This window comes from Sinocyclocheilus grahami, unplaced genomic scaffold (assembly GCF_001515645.1).
Source record: "Sinocyclocheilus grahami isolate Dianchi unplaced genomic scaffold, SAMN03320097.WGS_v1.1 scaffold1371.1, whole genome shotgun sequence".
Classification (NCBI taxonomy): Eukaryota; Metazoa; Chordata; class Actinopteri; order Cypriniformes; family Cyprinidae; genus Sinocyclocheilus; species Sinocyclocheilus grahami.
In genome coordinates this window covers 232,705-252,504 of record NW_015506550.1, presented here as the reverse complement: position 1 = coordinate 252,504, position 19,800 = coordinate 232,705, and the positions used below count along the sequence as shown (strand labels likewise).

Sequence of the window (19,800 nt, the reverse complement as noted above, 5' to 3'; positions counted from 1 at the left end):
CATTTTTTATTTATTTTTTCTCAGAAAGATGCAGTGATAACCTTAACATTTTATTTTAAGATTTAACATTTGTAAATGGTCTAATGCAAAAGAGTTGTAAACTCTGCTGCCGCTGCACGTGCTATTACTGTTAACTCTTTCATACACCGAACGCATCATTCTGTACGTGCATTCTCAGTTTAAATGCAGCGATCCAAAACAATCTAATCATCATTCAGGCAAAACTTTGCTTCAAGAATGAGCTACACTTCTGATGTGATCTAATCGCACTGTTAACGTGAGCTAATCGCTAACACACACTGAGCACATGTGAGTTAATGTATTCCTCTTATCAGCAAGACATATCTGCATAATGTTTCATATCGGGTCGATGCCGATATTTACATTTAAAGCCGTTATCGGCCGTTTATGATATTGGTCCGATAATATCGTGCATCCCTAAATACATGGGTGTGTATTTATATACACATAATAAATATACACACAGTACACGCACATATACTATGTGAACAAAACTTTTGTTTTTGATGCGATTAATCATTTGACAGCACTAAAATAAAAGAAAATAAACAAATAAACAAACAAACAAATAAATAAATAAATAAATTCAAAGGGAATTGAATCAACACACAACTATTATTTATTTATTTATTTGTCTGTTTGTTTGTTTGTTTATTTATTTATTTATCAGTGTTAAGAGTGTTAGATTGACAGTAAACGTCAACGCTACATGATTTGAAAGATGTGAAGGTTCATGTGAAGGAAAACATGATTATTGATGCTCTTTTGATGGTAACTGATCAAATTATATCATTTATTTGGCTGTTTGCAGCTGTTACCCACCTTATCGAGCAGGCCGTGAAATGACTTGGGTTTTTCCGCTAAATTTACACATCATTTTCACTTGGATTTGTTTCTCCTACTGTGCATGAACTGGGATATTTGCATGGATACTATTTTTAATGATGACTTGCCAAAATAAACAGATTTCAGATTTTCTGTGAAGACATACCAACATGGTACATTTGAATATTTGAAACAGATTTACTTCAGCACAAAGCCAAGCACATTCACTCACATGGACACAAACACGCAGTCTATGAACCCCTCACAGTCAGAAGATATATTACCTTAAACTTTCTCCTGAGCGGAACACACCAGCGATGCTTGAGCGCTGGCAATGGATGACTTTACCATTGATGTCTATGAATTTGGACACAGTCCAGAGATGAGAGAGGGAAAGAAAGTGCTCTGACCCTAATAGCCTCCGAACAAGCACAGGAGAACAGAGGCACGCTGAAGCCATGCAGCTGGAGATTGAAATGCGCTGATCGGCTCGGAGAGAATTGGAGCTAAGTAATAGGTCAATTTGAGGGCCCACGGAGCCTTTCACAGCAAAATCACTGGAACGCACACTTGCGATTCAAGGAGCGGAAGGTAAAAATGTCAGAATATCCAGAGCTGTTGTTTTCAACATGTGTACAGCATCTCCATTGTTGTCGCTTCTTGTTTCTGAAATGAAAGCATGAAAAATAACATAATTGCCAACCAATAGAGCGCATGTTGAACATATGCCGGTGAGATGCCTCCAAACTAGAAAACTAGTGCTTGACAAAATAATATGATACTATATCAAGCATTTACAAAACCTTCATTATACCATAGTGTATTAATATATTTACACTCATATTCCATGATGTTCAATGGAATGCACTTCAAAGAAATGCACGGAACCACAAAACAGAGTAGTGCTAAAGTGAAGCCTTTGGGCTAGGGATATCAACATGATGATAAAAAGTAGTAATGTGCTGAAATGAAATCAAAATGGACAATACTGGACAAATTGAGATGGAAACAGACAGTTAGAATAGATGATAATTATATTAATAACTTGTGTGACTTGAGCTTTTTCTTGGCCTCCATTTCTGTTCTATTTTTTTTAGTAATATATGTTTTTAGCCTTTAATTTTGTATATTTTTTGACAAAAATGTCAGTGCATCCCTACAAAATTGTATTAATAATAATAATAATAATAATAATAATTATTATTATTATTATTATTATTATTTTCCATTTAATCTGCCATCTTTACTACTTTATATTCATGTATGGCTAGTCAAGAAATATTGTCAGTTTTACAACTCTGTATAACTCAATTCATGAATATTAATAAAGCATTAAGTCACTCAAGACTGTTATTTTACAGTATGTGTACTTACAGTGCACGTATCCAATAAAGTACTGTGTAGTATAAGAAAGGTTTAGGGGTAGGTTCACGGATAGTACCTAGTTATTACCCAGTTATTATGCTATAATAAGTGCATAGTATGTACACGTAGAACAGGACTGCATAATTAATTGCTACCACGTAGGCGATATGATAAAATGGTCAAATATATATATATATATATATATATATATATAAACCAATATTTAAGATTTGGAGACCAAATATAACACTATAATGAATTTCTCATATTTGTTATACACTATATTTTATTCTATGTGTTTAATGCATTTACAGACAATGTAATTACATGTAGCTGTCATATAACTGAATATTCACTTATATATATATATATATATTAAGTAGTAGTACCATTAAGTAGTATTTTTAGAGTAGAAAGTTGTATTTTACTGTAAAATGTATCTCAATTTAACTTTGAAAAATATTTGTTTACATTTTACGTAGATGTACATTCACCCTCAGATGCTGCTCATGCTATCAAAATTTCCAGTTGAGTGCAGTGTTGATGGTGTAGTCTGGTCTGGCATTGAACTCATCAGTATTCCAGTCTCTGATTGTGTTCTCATCTTCATTCTTCACTCTCCTGTCTCTCTTCCTCCTTCTGTCGCTGCTTCCTATTCCTCAGCTTCCTCGTCTCATTTTCTTCCCATCTACTCAAGCATCTGTACACGTGTGTGCGGCCGACACACCTTATATCCTCCTCCTGAGTGATTTCATGTGGAGTCTTAATATGCCTCATTATCTGCACTACTTTACCTTGAGATTTGTTGATGCAAAAGCAGACACAATGCAATTTGCATATATTTGTTCCCGTTCCCTTGAAGAGCAGTAATTACGAAGCTCTTAGAATGATTTCCAAAGGCGGAACGCTTCAACTTTCTTCGAGGAGAGGGGGGCTGACCAAACCCGCCGTATAAGTGAATTATCATCATGTTTTGCAGAGGACTCCTTATATTTTTATTCTCAAGACAGACCTGCTGATCGCAGTTTGTGAAGTGTCTGAATAAGAGGGTGTCAATCCAGAATTGTTATGGCACCCGTGGCGCAGCGCGGGTCGGCTTCACGCAGGTAGACTTAATTGTACGCGCTTGCCCGGAGCTCTCAGCCGCCTGGTGATATTTTTATTACAGTACCGACCCCGAAAACCCTCCAAACCGCCAGCATTTGTAGAACACAATCAGTTTCGCTCGATTCACAATCTGTCTTGGTAAAAATGTCAAGATGAGGTGCACTGAGGAGTAGCTGTAGACCAAAGGTGCTCAAACTTGACTAAAGTACATCAGCAAATAATGTCGGCTCACCGACCCCTTTCAACACTATTTAATTATAATTTCTCATTTTTTAAATTGTATTAATTAATTTATTTTTGTTTTGTTTTGTTTCTCACACATTACATGTACAAATATGCAAAAGATGCTGAAAAAAAACTAATAATTTGCACAAACTGGAGGATTTTTTTTCTGAAGAACAGCAGGCAGTTTTACTGTTCAGGACAAACAAGACACTCATAACATGCATCACAAAAAAATAAAAAAATAAATAATAAAAACAAACATCTATGTTATTATTTCCTAAAAAAAAGTAGTTTTTTATACATTTTAATTTATTAAAAAAGTTCTTTATCATTATTATAATGTCTTGATTTTGATTACATCTCAGTAATTCCATATCCCAGACTTGGGAAAAGCCCTGCTGTGGATAATGAATAGCAATTAACATGTCACTGCATCCAGACTTTCTGGATTCTGGAAAAGTGAAAGAACACTAGCAGATAAGCCTGTATAACTGTGTTAATTGACTTTTCATTTACAAATGTTGGAAAGGTGGATGAATATCTTTACAGGTTTAGTTTATTAAGCATTTTTGTGGCCTCCTTATCACACAACCTGTAAGGTCAATGAAGTCGCCCAGCTTTCAGGCTGTTGTTCGAATGGAGTCAATTCACCAGCACTGCTTTCTTCTGTCTGTTCTGAAGACAGTAGCTAAGAAAACAATCAGTAGCTCAAGGATTTTGCACCACTGACTTATTTCTGGCATTTGGATATTTAGTGAGCTTTCACACTAGAGCTGTTTGTAGAGACACACGTTTGCTTGCTGTCAAAGCAGCTGAGTCACACCTAAAACCAATGCTAGCATTCTACATCAGAACTGCAGAACTAAATAGCTATTGATGATGCAGAATTTGTTGACATCTGCCCAATATCTTATTAAAGAATAATGAATTTCTCCTACTGTGTTATGTAAATGTACCGTGGTTTAGACTCATTGTGAAAAGAGAGCTGTGGTCACAGCGGTGGAATCAAAATCTGCTTCGGCCCAAACAATTAAACCAAATGTGAAAGCACTGTAAACCTCAGTTAAATACTGACATATTATAAACTCATTATCTACATAGATACATTTTACATAAGTTGTATGTAAAAACATGTATCTATATATATATATAAATTCCTGCATGTTATTACATCAGTAATTAATTCATGTAACTACATTTATAATTACACTGTTGACCCATCCCTTACACCTTAGCCCATCCTTATACCTACCCATTCCACCAAACCTCTTCCTAACCCTACCCATCACCTACCTCAATAGCAGCAAAAGTGTTTTGCAATACAATATAAGGTAACACTTTATTATGATGGGCCCTTTTGAACATTCTGTTGACAATAAGTAACGTTGCACCTACTTGTCAACTAACTCTCATTGGAGTCTTAGTAAAGCTTAATATCTGGTGACTCTTTATTGTGATGGTCTCCCAACAGACATTCTACTGACTATAAGTAACTTTGCATGTACATGTCAAATTATTGTAAACCTAACCCAACCACTCTACTAATACTCTACTGACAGTCTAATGGGAGTTAGTAGATTTGTAGGTGCAACATTACTTATAGTCAATAGAATGTGTTAAAGAGACATCACAATGAAGTAAACCCAATATAAACATAAAAAGTACATTTTCCTAATTTTTTTTATATAAGTACATAGTAAGTACATATTAAGGCCACCTAATATTAAGTGGGACCCTGTCTTGCATTTACCTAAAACACCACAGTGAATGTGGACACTGCACAACAATCTATGAAGCAATTGTGAATGTCAGGGCGATCTCCTGACAGAAGATTCCTCCAGCTCCTGATCTGAACGTCCAAGCTCCTTCAAACAGAGTGGCAGGTGTTAGCAGATGTTCAGCAGTGACTTCTGCTGTGGCACTTTTCCAATGTTAACACGTTTAAGACTTTAGACAGGTGCTGAATGGACATTTCCAGTGTCCAGCTCTGAACTCAGCATTTATGAAAATAGATGCTTCTTTAAAAGTAGTTTCAACTGTTGAGCCTCCTCCTAATTGAAGCGTATTTAATCTGATTATTATCAAATCGTTCGGTGAATGCATTTCATGTCTCAAGGATTTTCAATTTTCACTTCATTACAGGAACTAGATGCATGTGATTCGCTGCCAAATGAGATGATAATCGAACCAATTGTGAGATTAGTGAGACCAAAATCTAGCCAATGGCAAATCTGGACTGATGCTCACGGCTTCGTTATGATGACAGCAGCCGAGATCCGCAGCTGGCAGTCGTGCTGATTAGATAACATTGTGAAAGCCTTGATTTGAATTCAATATCAAAATGTTTTTGCTTTTGTTTTTCCCTCTATCACACTGGACAGAAGTGATTGCCACATGATTATATGAGATGAAATCCAATTCTGATGGCACAAAATAAACATTTTTTTGTTTTGTTTTGTTTTGTCTTGACAGATTACATGACAAAACTGAATTACATTAAAACAATAGTTCACTCAAAAAGTGACATTTTGATATAATACATTTTTATTTACCAACACTCTTGTTATTCAAGGTTAAAATGCTAATAACTTAAATATATATATATACAGTATATGTGTGTGTGTGTGTGTGTGTGTGTGTGTGTGTGTGTGTGTGTGTGTGTGTGTGTGTGTGTGTATGTATATATATATATATATATATATATATATATATATATATATATATATACATATATTGTGTAGATGTTCATTCTGTACATTGTAATGCATTATATGATTTCATAAATAATTGTAACCAAAGTTAAAATGCATTATCATTTGTTTTTTATCTTTCTTTTTATCATTTCTCATTATTCATGCGATCATGCAATGCATTATAAGATGCATTAAAAGGCATAATATAATGTATTTTATAATGCATTATATACAGTATAAAGGCTTCAAGTAAAACGTTTCCAAGGTGTTTCTATAGAGAATTTTAGTGAATCTGCTGAGGTGATCATGCACATCTTAGCACAATACGCCAAGCATCAATTAAATTAAAGATGATTGTATAATACAACACTAATGTGCTGTAATTATATATTTGTTATATGGTAATAAATTGATAATGACAGTATTTATGTTTTGTCAATGTTCCGTCCAATAATGATGCTAATAAAAAGTGCTCGAAGAGCCTCTGTTGTTATGGTTACCTCCTCTAGAGAAAGCAATTTCTGTATGCGATAGTGTGTGTTTACCGGCAAGAGAAAAAAAACACACTATGACTGCTGTTTAAATTAAGTTTTGTTGTTAGTGTAAATGTGTTTGAAAGCACTGTTGAAATGCATGTGCATATGCAAGAATAAATAACCCTCCCTCACGTTCTGCTCTGCTCTGTAGGGAGTTTGCACGTTGGAAGGTGAGGAACACGGCCATCGATAGGCGGGATCTGATCCGGAATCCTCTGCCTTTGATGCCGGAGTTTCAGCGCAGCATGCGGATGCTCGGACGACGGCCGTCCACGCAACAGTTCATCGACACCATCATCAAGAAATATGGGACGCACATCTTGATCTCAGCCACGCTGGGAGGTGAGTGCCACCACTGACATATGCAGGAACATTGATATTTAATGCAGCCTGACCATAGTAATTTGGCCCATAGAAGTGCACATTCTAACCAAATAACAGGCAAACATGGTAAAAAAAAAAAACTGACAGAAAACCACAAAACCAGTCATAAGGGTCTTTTTTTTTTTAAATTGTGATTTTGCATATTCTGAAAGCCGAAAAATAAAGGTTCCAATGATGTATGGTTCAAGGACCGGAACTATCCGTACATACGGATAGTTCCGTTCCTTGATTCTGATTGGCTGAGCCACGTTCGAAGCTGTTGCAATTTACTCTGCAAACATACACCTTTGTTTATGTATGCGAGTTGCTTGGCAACCACTTTGTTGCAACCACAACTGATTCTGAGGAGCTACAATGTTTGGTGGAAGAATACTGTTTTTATTAATATTACACTTTATTTGCTCTGTTTTAGTTTGTGAAACCGTACTACGTATATGGAAGAACCGTTTTATAAAAGCAATAAGCCCCATGAAGCCGTGGTTTACAGTGAATTTATAACAGCTAAGGGGGTTTTAGGCACTCCGCTTAGCTTTGCTTTAACAGACAGATGCAAATAGACAAAGTGCAATAATTAGATTACGCGAATGAGGAATGAACAAACACACAAGTAAAATCATTCCGAATATAGATGTGAATAAATCTTTAAAGTTTGGTGTTAATGCTGCTGAAGTGGAGAAAAAAAATATTTTAAAGGGGTCATGTGACGTTGCTAAAAAGAACATTATGGTGTGTGTTTGGTGTAATGCAATGTGTTTATGCGGTTTAAGAATAAAAAAACACATTAGTTTCCACATAATGTAAATTATCGCTGCTCTTCTATGCCCCACCTTTCTGAAACGCGTAGATTTTTACAAAGCTCATCGTTCTAAAAAGCGAGGTGTACGCTGATTGGCCAGCTATCCAGTGCATTGTGATTGGCTGAATACCTCTAGCGTGTGACGGAAATGTTACGTCCCTTACCATACCGTGATGCAGTGTCCCGGCACGATTCGCTTTCGCAACGAAACACAGCCTCACACACGGCGGGCTTGAGTGAGCAGAGGCCGGCAGGCTTGAGTGAGGAATGGCCGGCGGGCTTGAGAATGGCGTGTCCGGCGGGCTTGCGGCAACCACATGTGACAACCCCGGGCTGGACTCCGCTTCGTCCATGGTGAAAGCCGATCCGGTGATCGACAGCGCGAAGTTGATGTATTTCCTCAGCGACCAGCACAGATCAGCTCTAGGCATGACGAAGCGGATATCGTCCTCTTTTGAAAGGCCAAACAAAGTAGTTTCGCTTTCACAACAAAACACACAGCGTCTCCACGACATGGCAGCGGAGGCAACAACAATACTACAGCGAGAATAAAAGTTATGCCTTCTTTCTTTGCATGTGTTTGGGCGGTGTTATGCAAATCTTCCCACACAGTCACGTAGAAATATGGGGGCATGTTCAAACGCGTTTTAGGAGGGCGTGGACAAGTCTTAACTTTTATAAAGAATATCTCTTTGGGTTTGAGACTTTAGTCTTTTCAACTTTAGGGATCTTATCTATGCATAAACAGCTTGTAACACTCCAAAGACAAATGAAAATTTGATATTGCATCATTTAAGTTATGTATTGTAATTGAAATCGAGAGGGGCAAATAGATAAAGCTTAATAAATTAAACACTTAAATGTGTATTTTGGGTGTGTTCTTTGCACTAGTCTGAAAGAAGTCAGGTTATGGAAACAAACAAAAAAAGTATTCTAAATTCTTAAAATTGAGCAGAGCATGAACAAACAATGTTTTCATGTAGTGTCTTGCCTTAAGAATTGATAAGTCTATATATTTTCCTATCCTAACTATGCTCAATTTTACAGTTGCTAAATCTGTTTTTGTCGTTTGTGAGATTCCCTACCATGAAACATTGAAGAACAAATCATTCTGTTAATGGATCGTGTCTGTAATGCCAATTCATAATCCCAGTTTGCATGTTTGTGCAGAACTGAACTGAGCTCGATACCCTTTTTGTCCTTTAAGATCTCAGTTTCATATAGATTCGCAGCTGTCAAGAGTAATTGCTTTGATATGCTGTCATTTGGCTTTCATGGGGAGTTTGTATTCAGGGGTTGGAATATTATATCAGTTCTGGCTTAGTGGTTAAACTTGATGCTCTAATTATGGCATAGAGAAATCGGATAGGAAGAGGGAATATGATGCTGGATTGTTAAAAACAGCATAAAACCAAATGCAGAGCATCTCATGGAGGTGTTTAGTCTTTCATTGCCTCGCATAGTTGAGTGTTTATGTCTAACATAGTTAATTTTTTTTACGTAGTTTAAGCTATTTCAGTATTTTGTATTTAGTTAATATAGTGTATATGTAATATATAATAATAATAATAATAATTATTATTATTATTATTATTATAGTTAATCAACTATCATCAACTATAATAACATTGGTTTTACCCTATCATAATTATATGGCATAATTTATTTACATTTAAATCATACCTTTTCTTTGTATTGCTTTTTTATTAAAATGTCATGCCTTCACTATCTATTTTCTTTCTAAAAGGTTTTATAAAAAAACTTTTTAAAAACGCTGTTATGCTGTGACTTTTCCTCCTTTAATTTTTTTTAATGATTTCAAATGAATCAAATTATATTAAAATATAATTTCATACTTACTCTTTGTCAGCATTTTATTATTTGAACACTTTTCCTGACTCTTGCTAAGCTCAATAATTCAACTTTTTTAAAGAAAAATCATTATAAAAATCAGGCTATTTTTTACAGAAAAAAATATTGTGCTTGGAGCAAAGCACAGTAATATGAACTTATAAATAATGTGGTGTGATGCAATGATATTTGCTAGATAAATCTCTTTTTGCACTGACCTTCAACCCTGTATCTCTGTTCCTTTGGTCCTGAGGGAGATTTTAATGCACAGTTTTCTGAGAATGAGCCGCACAGCTTCATTCATGGTTTCTCTGTCTCTCATCATGATCATCATGTCTCAGTGTGTCAGTAGGCTGCATTTGCTCTAGAGGTCATAAGACCCGATAACAGGCCTGAGGTCAGCACTCTGTGTCAGTCACGCGGTTTACAGTGTGTCATTATGTTGGCAGATAAACATGAGTGGAGAGCAGGCACACACACACACTCACACAGAGAGGATGATGCTGTCTGATCCACATTATATATATATATATATATATTTATTTATTTATTTATTTATTAGCTATTTAGCTATTTAGCTATATATCTATTTATTTAATATATGGTTATTAACTTATTATCACTAACAGAAAGTAAAATTTACTTTAAATTAAATACATGTAATTTTTATATATGTATATTTATATAACTAGCATTTATAAAAAAACTAAAATAACTAAAACAAAATGAACTAAAACCTAACAAAACTATGTAGACAAATAACAAAACAAATAAACAAAAAAATGCATATATTACATATAATGTATTTATATTTCCTATTTGTCTTGCAATGCATTGCTATATTCAAAACTATTGCATGTATTAACAGTTGATTCAAATTTAACAGTTAATATTTAATTTAATATTAAACAAGCTATTTATTAATTCATTCATTCTTTCATTTAAGCTGAAGGATGTATAATAATCTTTGGAATTACAAATGTATCATCTTTAATTGTTGAGCAGGTCAGTGGTTGTGCTTTTGGTCATTACAGCATTTATTGGTTATTAGAACCATATAGAGTTTATTGCAAAGCGAAGACATATAAAATGGCAACTCGAATTTCATTACATTTCCGACGCAGTGTTCGAGGGAATCTATGGACACGAAAGCCCTTACCCTCCGTCACCTACACGATACGACCATAAAACCCAATGGAAAATCGATAGAAGCAATATGCCTGTTCCAGTCTAGAGTACCACAATAAATCACAAACCGTTGTATAATCCAGAGAAATGCGAGGCTAATATCTGAGCGCGCCTCATAATATCTGTGATTACAAATGGTACGAGACGCTGGTGTTCAGATATCAGCGCCGGAGGAAGCAGCCGCTTTATTGTGGACAGAGCTTGTAAATATACCGCAGCTCAAGGTCAAATTAAGGTTCATTGTTCTTTGTCCGCTGTAGGCGTCCTTACATTGATTAATCAGTTGATTAACAGGAAATCAGATTTATTAATGCTGCCTTTAAAGGTTACTCACATTAGTGTCAGGGTTTGCCGTCCGCCCTTGTTGTAGCACATTTCTCTTGGTTGAGATTGAACAGTATAGACACAACCAAAAATAAAGGTCACGGGGATCGAAAGGTTGATACTAGCAGGTTAATCGACAGTCATGGATGTGCACATAACATTAACATGCCTGCAGGAAGATGAGGGCCAAACAGACAGAATACATCAGCTGTGACTGTCGTTTAACACTACAACCACCACGGGGTACATTTTTACCCGTGGCTGTTTTTCAAATGTACATAACAGATTTTCAATGAAACATTCAAGTCTCCCAGTCATTGACTTTTACTAAAATTGTGTGATTTACAATCCCCTGTTGATAAAAATAGTTTAGATAAAACCAGATCAAAAAACGGGGCATTTATACCTATAAGTGCGAGTAGGTCAAATTTACCCGCTATATAATGCATGTATTTTTGCTCTGCCATTTTCTTGCCGCTTATGTTTTAACATTGTACATTGCTAGGCAACACGTTTCACTCACTGAATTAGCGGTTATCAGTTTCATAAATAAAGACAAAATGAATAAAAGAAGGCGATTTATGGATGCTGAAGAGGTATAAGAAGCACTAAATACCATGAGCGATGGAGAATCTGATGGTGGAGAGATAAGTAAAGTGTCCTGGGTCGGCTCAGCATCTGACGGCTCATCTGACAGCGATCAATATATCATATTTATGTTTTAGCCTAATGTTACTCATAATTGGTCAAAATTTGGATTATTTAATTGTTTTGACATTTCTATCGTTTATCGTTCACCTCTGTGGTGCTATTTAGTCTGCCCGTTTCCTGAAGAAAAAAAATCCAATCTATGATCTAATGAATAAAACCAAAAAAATATTGGTTTTGTTTTCTCATTCAAGTTTTAAATGATATAACTAAACAAATTAATAATTCATTTGGTGAAGCTGTGCGCTTAAATTTGTCATCGCATCATGCAGTGTGGTGAATTATTATTGCTCATTATTGTCTATAGGCTATTTTAGTAATTTAAATAACATAGGTTAATATATTATCTAATATGATTATATTATCATATCTTAATATATTGATTAATGGCATTGTAATATGTGTATAATATTACACCACCCAAATATGTATTTACTTCCTTCTAATTCTCGTTGTCAGTGCAGACTTGTTTAGCTTAATATTGACCGTTATGAAAAGTGACTAGTGACTGATGGCAGGTGACCTTTAGATGACCTTACATGTTGTTAGGTTATTAATCATAAGCAGAGCATGTAAATGCACACTAGAAGTGTCCTTTGTTTGGTGGCCAGAGAGAGATCAATGCGCTGCAAATGAAAAAAAATAAAAACACCTGCAAATTAAGAAAACATCTTCATCGATTTGACAACACACACGCTACAAATGCTCACAATACAACCAAATAAAGAAATGCGCTGCAAAAACATAAACGCGCTGCAAATACGCACAGCACAAACACATAAAGAAATGCGCTCGCAAAAACGCACTGAAAATACACACAACACAAACAAATAAAGAAACGCGCTGCAAATACGCACAACACAAACAAAGAAACGCTGAAAAAAAAGAAATGTACTGCAAATACATACACAACTCAAATAAAGAAACGTGCTGCAAATATGCACAACACAAACAAATAAAGGAATGTTGTGTAAAAACAGAAATGCACTGCAAATAGGCACAGCACAAAGAAAATAAAGAAACTCTCTGCAAAAACAGAAACGCTCTGCAAATACGCAAAACACAAACAAATAAAGATATTTGCTGCAAATACGCACAACAAAAACAAATAAAGAAATGTGCTGCCAATACGGAAACACGCTACAAATACGCACAACACAAACAAATAAAGAAACGCGCTGCAAATACACACAACAGAAACAAAGAAAGAAACATGCAGCAAAAACAGAAGCGCACTGCAAATACACACAACTCAAACATATAAAGAAACACGTTGCAAAAACAGAAACGCGCTGCAAATACGCACAACAGAAACAAAGAAAGAAACGTGCAGCAAAAACAGAAGCGCACTAAAAATACACACAACTCAAACAAATAAAGAAACACGTTGCAAAACCAGAAACGCGCTGCAAATACGCACACAACACAAAGAAACATGCTGCAAAAACAGAAACGCGCTGCAAATACACACAACAGAAACAAAGAAAGAAACGTACAGCAAAAACAGAAGCGCACTGCAAATACACACAACTCAAACAAATAAAGAAACACGCTGCAAAAACAAAAACGCGCTGCAAATACACACAACAGAAACAGAAAGAAACGTGCTGCAAAAACAGAAGCGCACTGCAAATACACACAACTCAAACATATAAAGAAACACGTTGCAAAAACAGAAACGCGCTGCAAATACGCATAACACAAACAAATAAAGAAACGCACTGCAAATACGCACAACACAAAGAAACACACTGTAAAAACAGACCACATCGGAAATGTTTAAGAGAACCGCAAAGTGAAAAATATGCCTGGGACATATTTATCAATGTTTGCTCTGAACGGTGAGATTTTTGTTTATTTTAATATCCTGATCATATGATTCCTTAGCTTTTTTTGGATATTATTAGCCTAAATAAGCTGACGAAATACACAATTACTGTAACTGTGAAAGGCTATGTAAGCAACAGTAGTAACTTCCCTTACAATAAACTAACTATACAGATTTACTATTATAATTAACAAATCAATAAATGCATTTATTATATAATACATAAAAAAATGGTTGCTATAGTTAAACCATGGTAACCAAAAATTAACCATGTATTTATTACACTAACCATAGTTTAACCATGGTATTTGTACAACTGTGGTTATCAATACACAAATGCTGATCAACACAAAAAACAAACAAAACAAACATGTTTAATTTTCATTTTGTTGGGAGTAATTTTGGCATTGTTGGGGTCCTCCTTTTGTGGTCTGTGCCACTTGCACGTATCTGTAATTTGGTTGTGTTGTGAGCATTTGCAGCGTGATTTTATATGTGGTTGTGTTGCGTGCATTTGCAGCGCTCTCTCGGCCACCGTACCTTTGTGTCACACCATGCCCAGTTTCTGGCCATTATATCAATGATTGATGTACAAGCTTATTATGTGTTTCAGTTCAAAACGTCTTTTGTCTTCACATTTATGAATATGCATATGTTCAGAATCAGAATCAGAATCAGAATGAGTTTTATTGCCAGGTATGTTTACACATACGAGGAATTTGTTTTCATGACAGAAGCTCCACAGTGTAACAGAACCTTAATACAGGTTTAGCTGATTTCAGTTTCTGCCTGTAGGTCGGTATAAGATGAACCAAGCAGTGATCAGAGAGCCCCAAAGCTGCTCGTGGGACAGAGTGATATGCATTCTTTATTGTGGTTAGATGTTAGATGTTTTAATCCAAATTGCATTTAAGATAGACATTTATAAGTTCATATGTTTACAGGTAATTGCTTATCTATATTGAATGTGCAAAGTAAAAAGTATATTTTCAAAAGCAACACTTGCAGATAATATAATATCAATGAAATAAATGGCCGCTTAAGTGACTTAAAGAGAGGCATGTTTCACCCACCTACCCATAGTCTTCTTGGTCGCCGGAAATCCCTTCTTTGGCAGACCAAAACAAACAAAAATCTGATCTGCCTTACGCCACGGGGCAACTCTGTGTGCGTAAGTGTCCAGTGCTCGAACTGGACAGAGCAGATTAAGCCTTTCTTGGCCTACTTCCTGGTACGGAGGAGGACAGAATGCCTTAAGTACTATGGGCCCTAGTGAAGAAGTGGGCACCTTAGGGACATACCCGGCCCTCGGGTAAAGGAATGCCCTAACTGTGCCTGGAGTTCAGAGAGTGCCTGAAGATCCCCGATCCTTTTTAGTGATAGCACCCTCACTTGAGGGGGCGAGCTCTCCCGTGCCGTACCGTTGCCTGGCGGCAGCTTGGATTTTCGCTCGTCGGAGCACACTGAGCCCTGAAGGTGTTATCCTTTCCTCTCCAGGTGGGCTGCCCTCAGGGACCTGACAATGGTAGGACCATTTCGCCGAGTCGAAAGCGTCTGCTCCACCACTGGCATCGCCCCATATACCTTATCATTCAGCCCCATGATGTTCTTTGAATAATTCGAGACTGTGGGGCTGTAATACAGGATGAGTACGGTTTCTCCCACGATCTTGACACCTCAGCATGGAGGAGAAACCACGAGAGAGAGAGCCGCGGATCTAGCGGGTGAGGGCCGAGAAAAGGACGAGCCCGTCTCGAATCCCTGCGCTAAATCCACCCGCGATCCCCGCGACAACAGTCTGCGCTGTGCCTCGGCAACAGCGGGACCGCTGCCAGCGGGATCGCAAGCCTGGCCGCTCTCATCAAACGCAGCCAGGCGAGAGCGGAGCGTGCGCAGCGAGAGCTCGCAGTGATGACAATCAGCTGCTCGAAAGCTGACCGTGCATGCTTCGCTCCTAACAAATGACACACAAATTGTGTGTATCCCCCGCCGCCAGATATCGTGGGCAGGGAGAAACACAGCGTTTGTAATGCCGTTCGCTCGCCATAGCTTTCTCATTGTTTTATATATATGAGTGCTTGTGTGGACAGACAACAGTAAATAGACAGACACATACACAGAGTGCTACTGAAGGGCAGAAGCTGGTTTGCACCCAGCCGGATGTGCTTTTATGCTTTCTGGTGCTTACGTCACCCTGCTCGTGACGTCTCGCTGCTCCATTGGACGGATTTGACATGTGCTTCAGAACGCAGTCACGCAAGGGCGTTCCCCAAAGCGACTCGACGCAGCTCGAGTTCCTGAAGGGGAACATGTTTTTAAGACACTTAAGTATATTTTTAAAACCACTTTGTGATAATGTCAAATTAAAAGTTTTACTTTAAAGTGCATTTCAAATTAGTATGCTATGTTTTGTTGTGCTTTAAAGAAGAACATTTATTTAGTACATTTGAAATATATTACATGTGTTGACTAACATACTAAATTCTATATTTTAAATGTTCTAAATTGCAACGTCATCATACCAAATGTGTAATTACAAATATATTGAAATACATGGCATAGAAGTTTTGATAGAAATTACATTTTAGTTTAGTTTATCATAATTTTTTGCAGTACATTCAGCAGTACTTTAACCATATTTCAAAAAACAATAGATTAAATATAATGATGTACTTAAGTCCTACTTAAATGGCTCAAATAAAGCACTGTAAAGTTAAAGCTAATTGCAATTAATATACATGTAAACTATAATACATTTTTTATGTAATTGCAATTAACATTAATTTAAGTGTTTGAAAACATTACATTCACTATGCACTTAGGTATATTCAAATATATTATTTCTATAAGTGCTTAAAAAAAAAAGTATGCTGGCATTTTCCACAAGGGAACCCAAGTAAAGTCCATTTTTATACCAACAGTTTTTTGTTCAATCTTTTTATTTCCGTGTTGCTGTTGCTGAAGTGTAGCCTGAAGCTCACAGCTGATTGGCCAGCGGTGTTGTGCCGATTCAACACTTCTATTTATACAGCATAAGACTGCACAAAGTGAATGATTGGGAATGCTCTGAATAGGAAACAGCTCTCGTAATGCTCACATGTAATGGCAGACTTTCAGATTCCAGTAGTTTTACAGTTGATTGTTGAAATACGCAACACACATAAATGTTTAGTCAAAAGCGTTATTTCAAAATGTGGAGTAAAATACAAGTTTGCTTATAATCAGTGTTTTTTGTCCACTAAAGTACACTGACTATGACCTCGACAGAATTCATTACGCAACATGATACACATTTCAAATAGTAGCATGCTATATTTTTGGGCTACACTTTATTTAAGGTGCCCTTGAAACAGTGTAATTATACAATTAAGCACTGAGTAATATTAATTAACAAGATGTACTTACTATAGGGTTGGGTTTAGAGTTTATTTCTTGTAATTATACATAATTTACTCTTATTACTCTACTAAATACATGTAACAAGGACACTGTCAAATGAAGTGTTACCCATTTTTGTCACATGATCTCATTACTATGTCCACGTATCATCTCAGAAATGCAAATTGTTAATTTGCATTTTTACATTAAATTTTGTTAAATTTTTTTTAAAGTACTGACAAAATGGAAGGTCAAGTCAATCACATTGTCTTGTAGCTCTTAAGAAACATGATTCTAAACAGTACCAGAAAAGGGTTTAAAGGGTTTCATAAAGAACCAAGCTTTAAAGGTGCTATATAGAACCTTAATGGTGCTATAAATAACCTTTTTAATGATAGTTTATTTTCCTTAATGTTAGTATATTAGTATATTTATATAATTAAAGGTCCCATATTGTCAAAACTGAAATTTCCTGGCTTTTTTTCATGATAACTGAGGTCTAGGGGCTATTTAAGTACCATATAAGTTTCAAAACAGTCAGTCCACAGTAAAATGCACACAGCCTGCATAAAGTAGCTATGATTTTTCATGAACTGTTGTGACTTCCGTAAAAAGTTGACGTCAGAACTACACAGTCACCGCCTTCAGCCACCACCCTGAGCACCGCCCACCGTCCCACTCTCCTTTTGCCAAACCCCCAGACAACATCGCGTCCATGCCATTGTTGACTGAGCAACAACAACACGGAAACATGTTGAAAAGGTTAACTTTAACCACGAAACCAGATCCGCCGACCTGTAACGTTACACTCTCACTCAAAGGATGGACGATCTGACAGGATTGTTACTATGAGGTGGATCACATCTAATGTGTAATAGTAAAGACAAACTCACAGTGTCTATCTAGTCATGATGAAGATGTATATACATTTAAATTTCAGCAGGAAACATTACATTTTTACAGCTACATTATTGTTCCAGCCACAATTAATCACAACAATGTATATACAATTACAAATGCTTATATATAAATCGTCAGTTTGTTGTTTTACACACATGCACACAGACATTATTTTATACACGACATAGTCGTGAGATGCAAGAAACATAGACATATGGCAAGAAATCTGTAGACGCGCCCATAACAACATAAGACAATACTTTATTGAACCTTTTCTGATAAGTGTGCGCTTCAAACGCGAGCATTTTTGACGATCGTTTCTGTCCAGTCTGCTCGTTTTATCGTGTTTATTAACCGCGTTTTGTCGTCGGTCTTTTGTCTGGCAGTGGCAGCAGATATGCAATCAAATTTCGAGTTTGAGACTGTATTACGTCGATTCTGGCACCCAACTTCACAACAAGATGATATGTTAAGCTTCTTATGTAGCCGAATCTGCGCTGGTTTGAATGGGCCGCCTCCAGTTTCCCCTTTGTTTTGCTGCCTCCAGCTAGCGCTGTGACGTCGGCTGACCCTAGTTACCTGTGATTGGCCTGGCCGTGCGTCACTCAGAAAACAACAGGCCAATCAGAAAAGAGGCTGGTGAATATTAATTAGACAGGCCAAAATCGACCTGTTCTCAGCAGAGCTCCTGAGAGAGGAGCTGTAAAAATATATTGAAATGTTTTTTGGTACTTATACCACAAATATATATTCTTAAGGACATCAAAACCTAAAAGAAAACTCCAGAAAAGTGTAAAATATGTGAACTTGAATATTAGTTTATTCATATTATTTTAATAAGTTATTTATCACTATTGCATTTTTACCCCTCTATTTGCCTGGTCTTATAATATCGTATAGCTTCTATTAAGGTTTTCATAAAAACAACAACAACAACAGCATGTTGTGTTAATTAGGTACTTTTATTTTATTTAACGACATGTGAGACTGTAGGAAAAATGAGAGTGATCTAACAACCATTATTAGCAGAATACATTAATAAATGTCAATTGACACTGAACATAAATACTTGGAGTAAAACAAAAATAGAAACAGAAAATAGTGTAATGAAGACGAAGTTCCAGTGAAATACTCTATTTTCACAATCCTCTATGATGCCTGTAAGTCAATCATTATCTATATTTTGGTGTGATTGAGTGGCAGTTTCTCTCTGCAGATGACGAGGTTGTGACATTATCTGAAATGCACAATAGAGTTTAGAGTTACTATACGTCTCCTTCCATTTGTTTATGTAAAAACAACTATGTTTATGAAGGCCAAAAGTAGTATTTGAGCACTTCACAATGTTATGTTTATGCATAAACCCAAGTAATAAAAAAAAGAAAAAAGAAAATAAATCGAACAATATAGACCATAAATTCATATCTCTGTTACTTACTTAGTAACAATGAGATGAACAAATAATGAACAGAGATGGGGAAAGAAGTATCCTTAACTGAACAGAGCTGGTCACACTCACATGTTCTCTTAAACAAAAAAGACATGATTGGTAGGAAACCAGAAATAAAAAATAATAGACATTTTAAGAAATAAATAATTTACCTGTTGAGAGTGTGTGGACAGTCTGTGTAGTTGGCTGAAGTACAAAAAAGTCAGTAATGAGCCATTTTT

General features: G+C 36.2%; 1 protein-coding gene across 2 annotated transcripts in view; it reads left to right on the top strand.

The window, feature by feature from the left end:
- The window catches only part of brinp1 (bone morphogenetic protein/retinoic acid inducible neural-specific 1), a 122,024-nt gene that overhangs the window by 35,526 nt on the left and 66,698 nt on the right, over positions 1–19,800 (top strand). For both annotated transcript variants that reach the window (XM_016255822.1, XM_016255821.1), the window contains exon 2: positions 6,924–7,114. In XM_016255822.1, the coding sequence (XP_016111308.1) occupies positions 6,924–7,114 (191 nt within the window). The remainder of the gene's footprint in view (positions 1–6,923; positions 7,115–19,800) is intronic.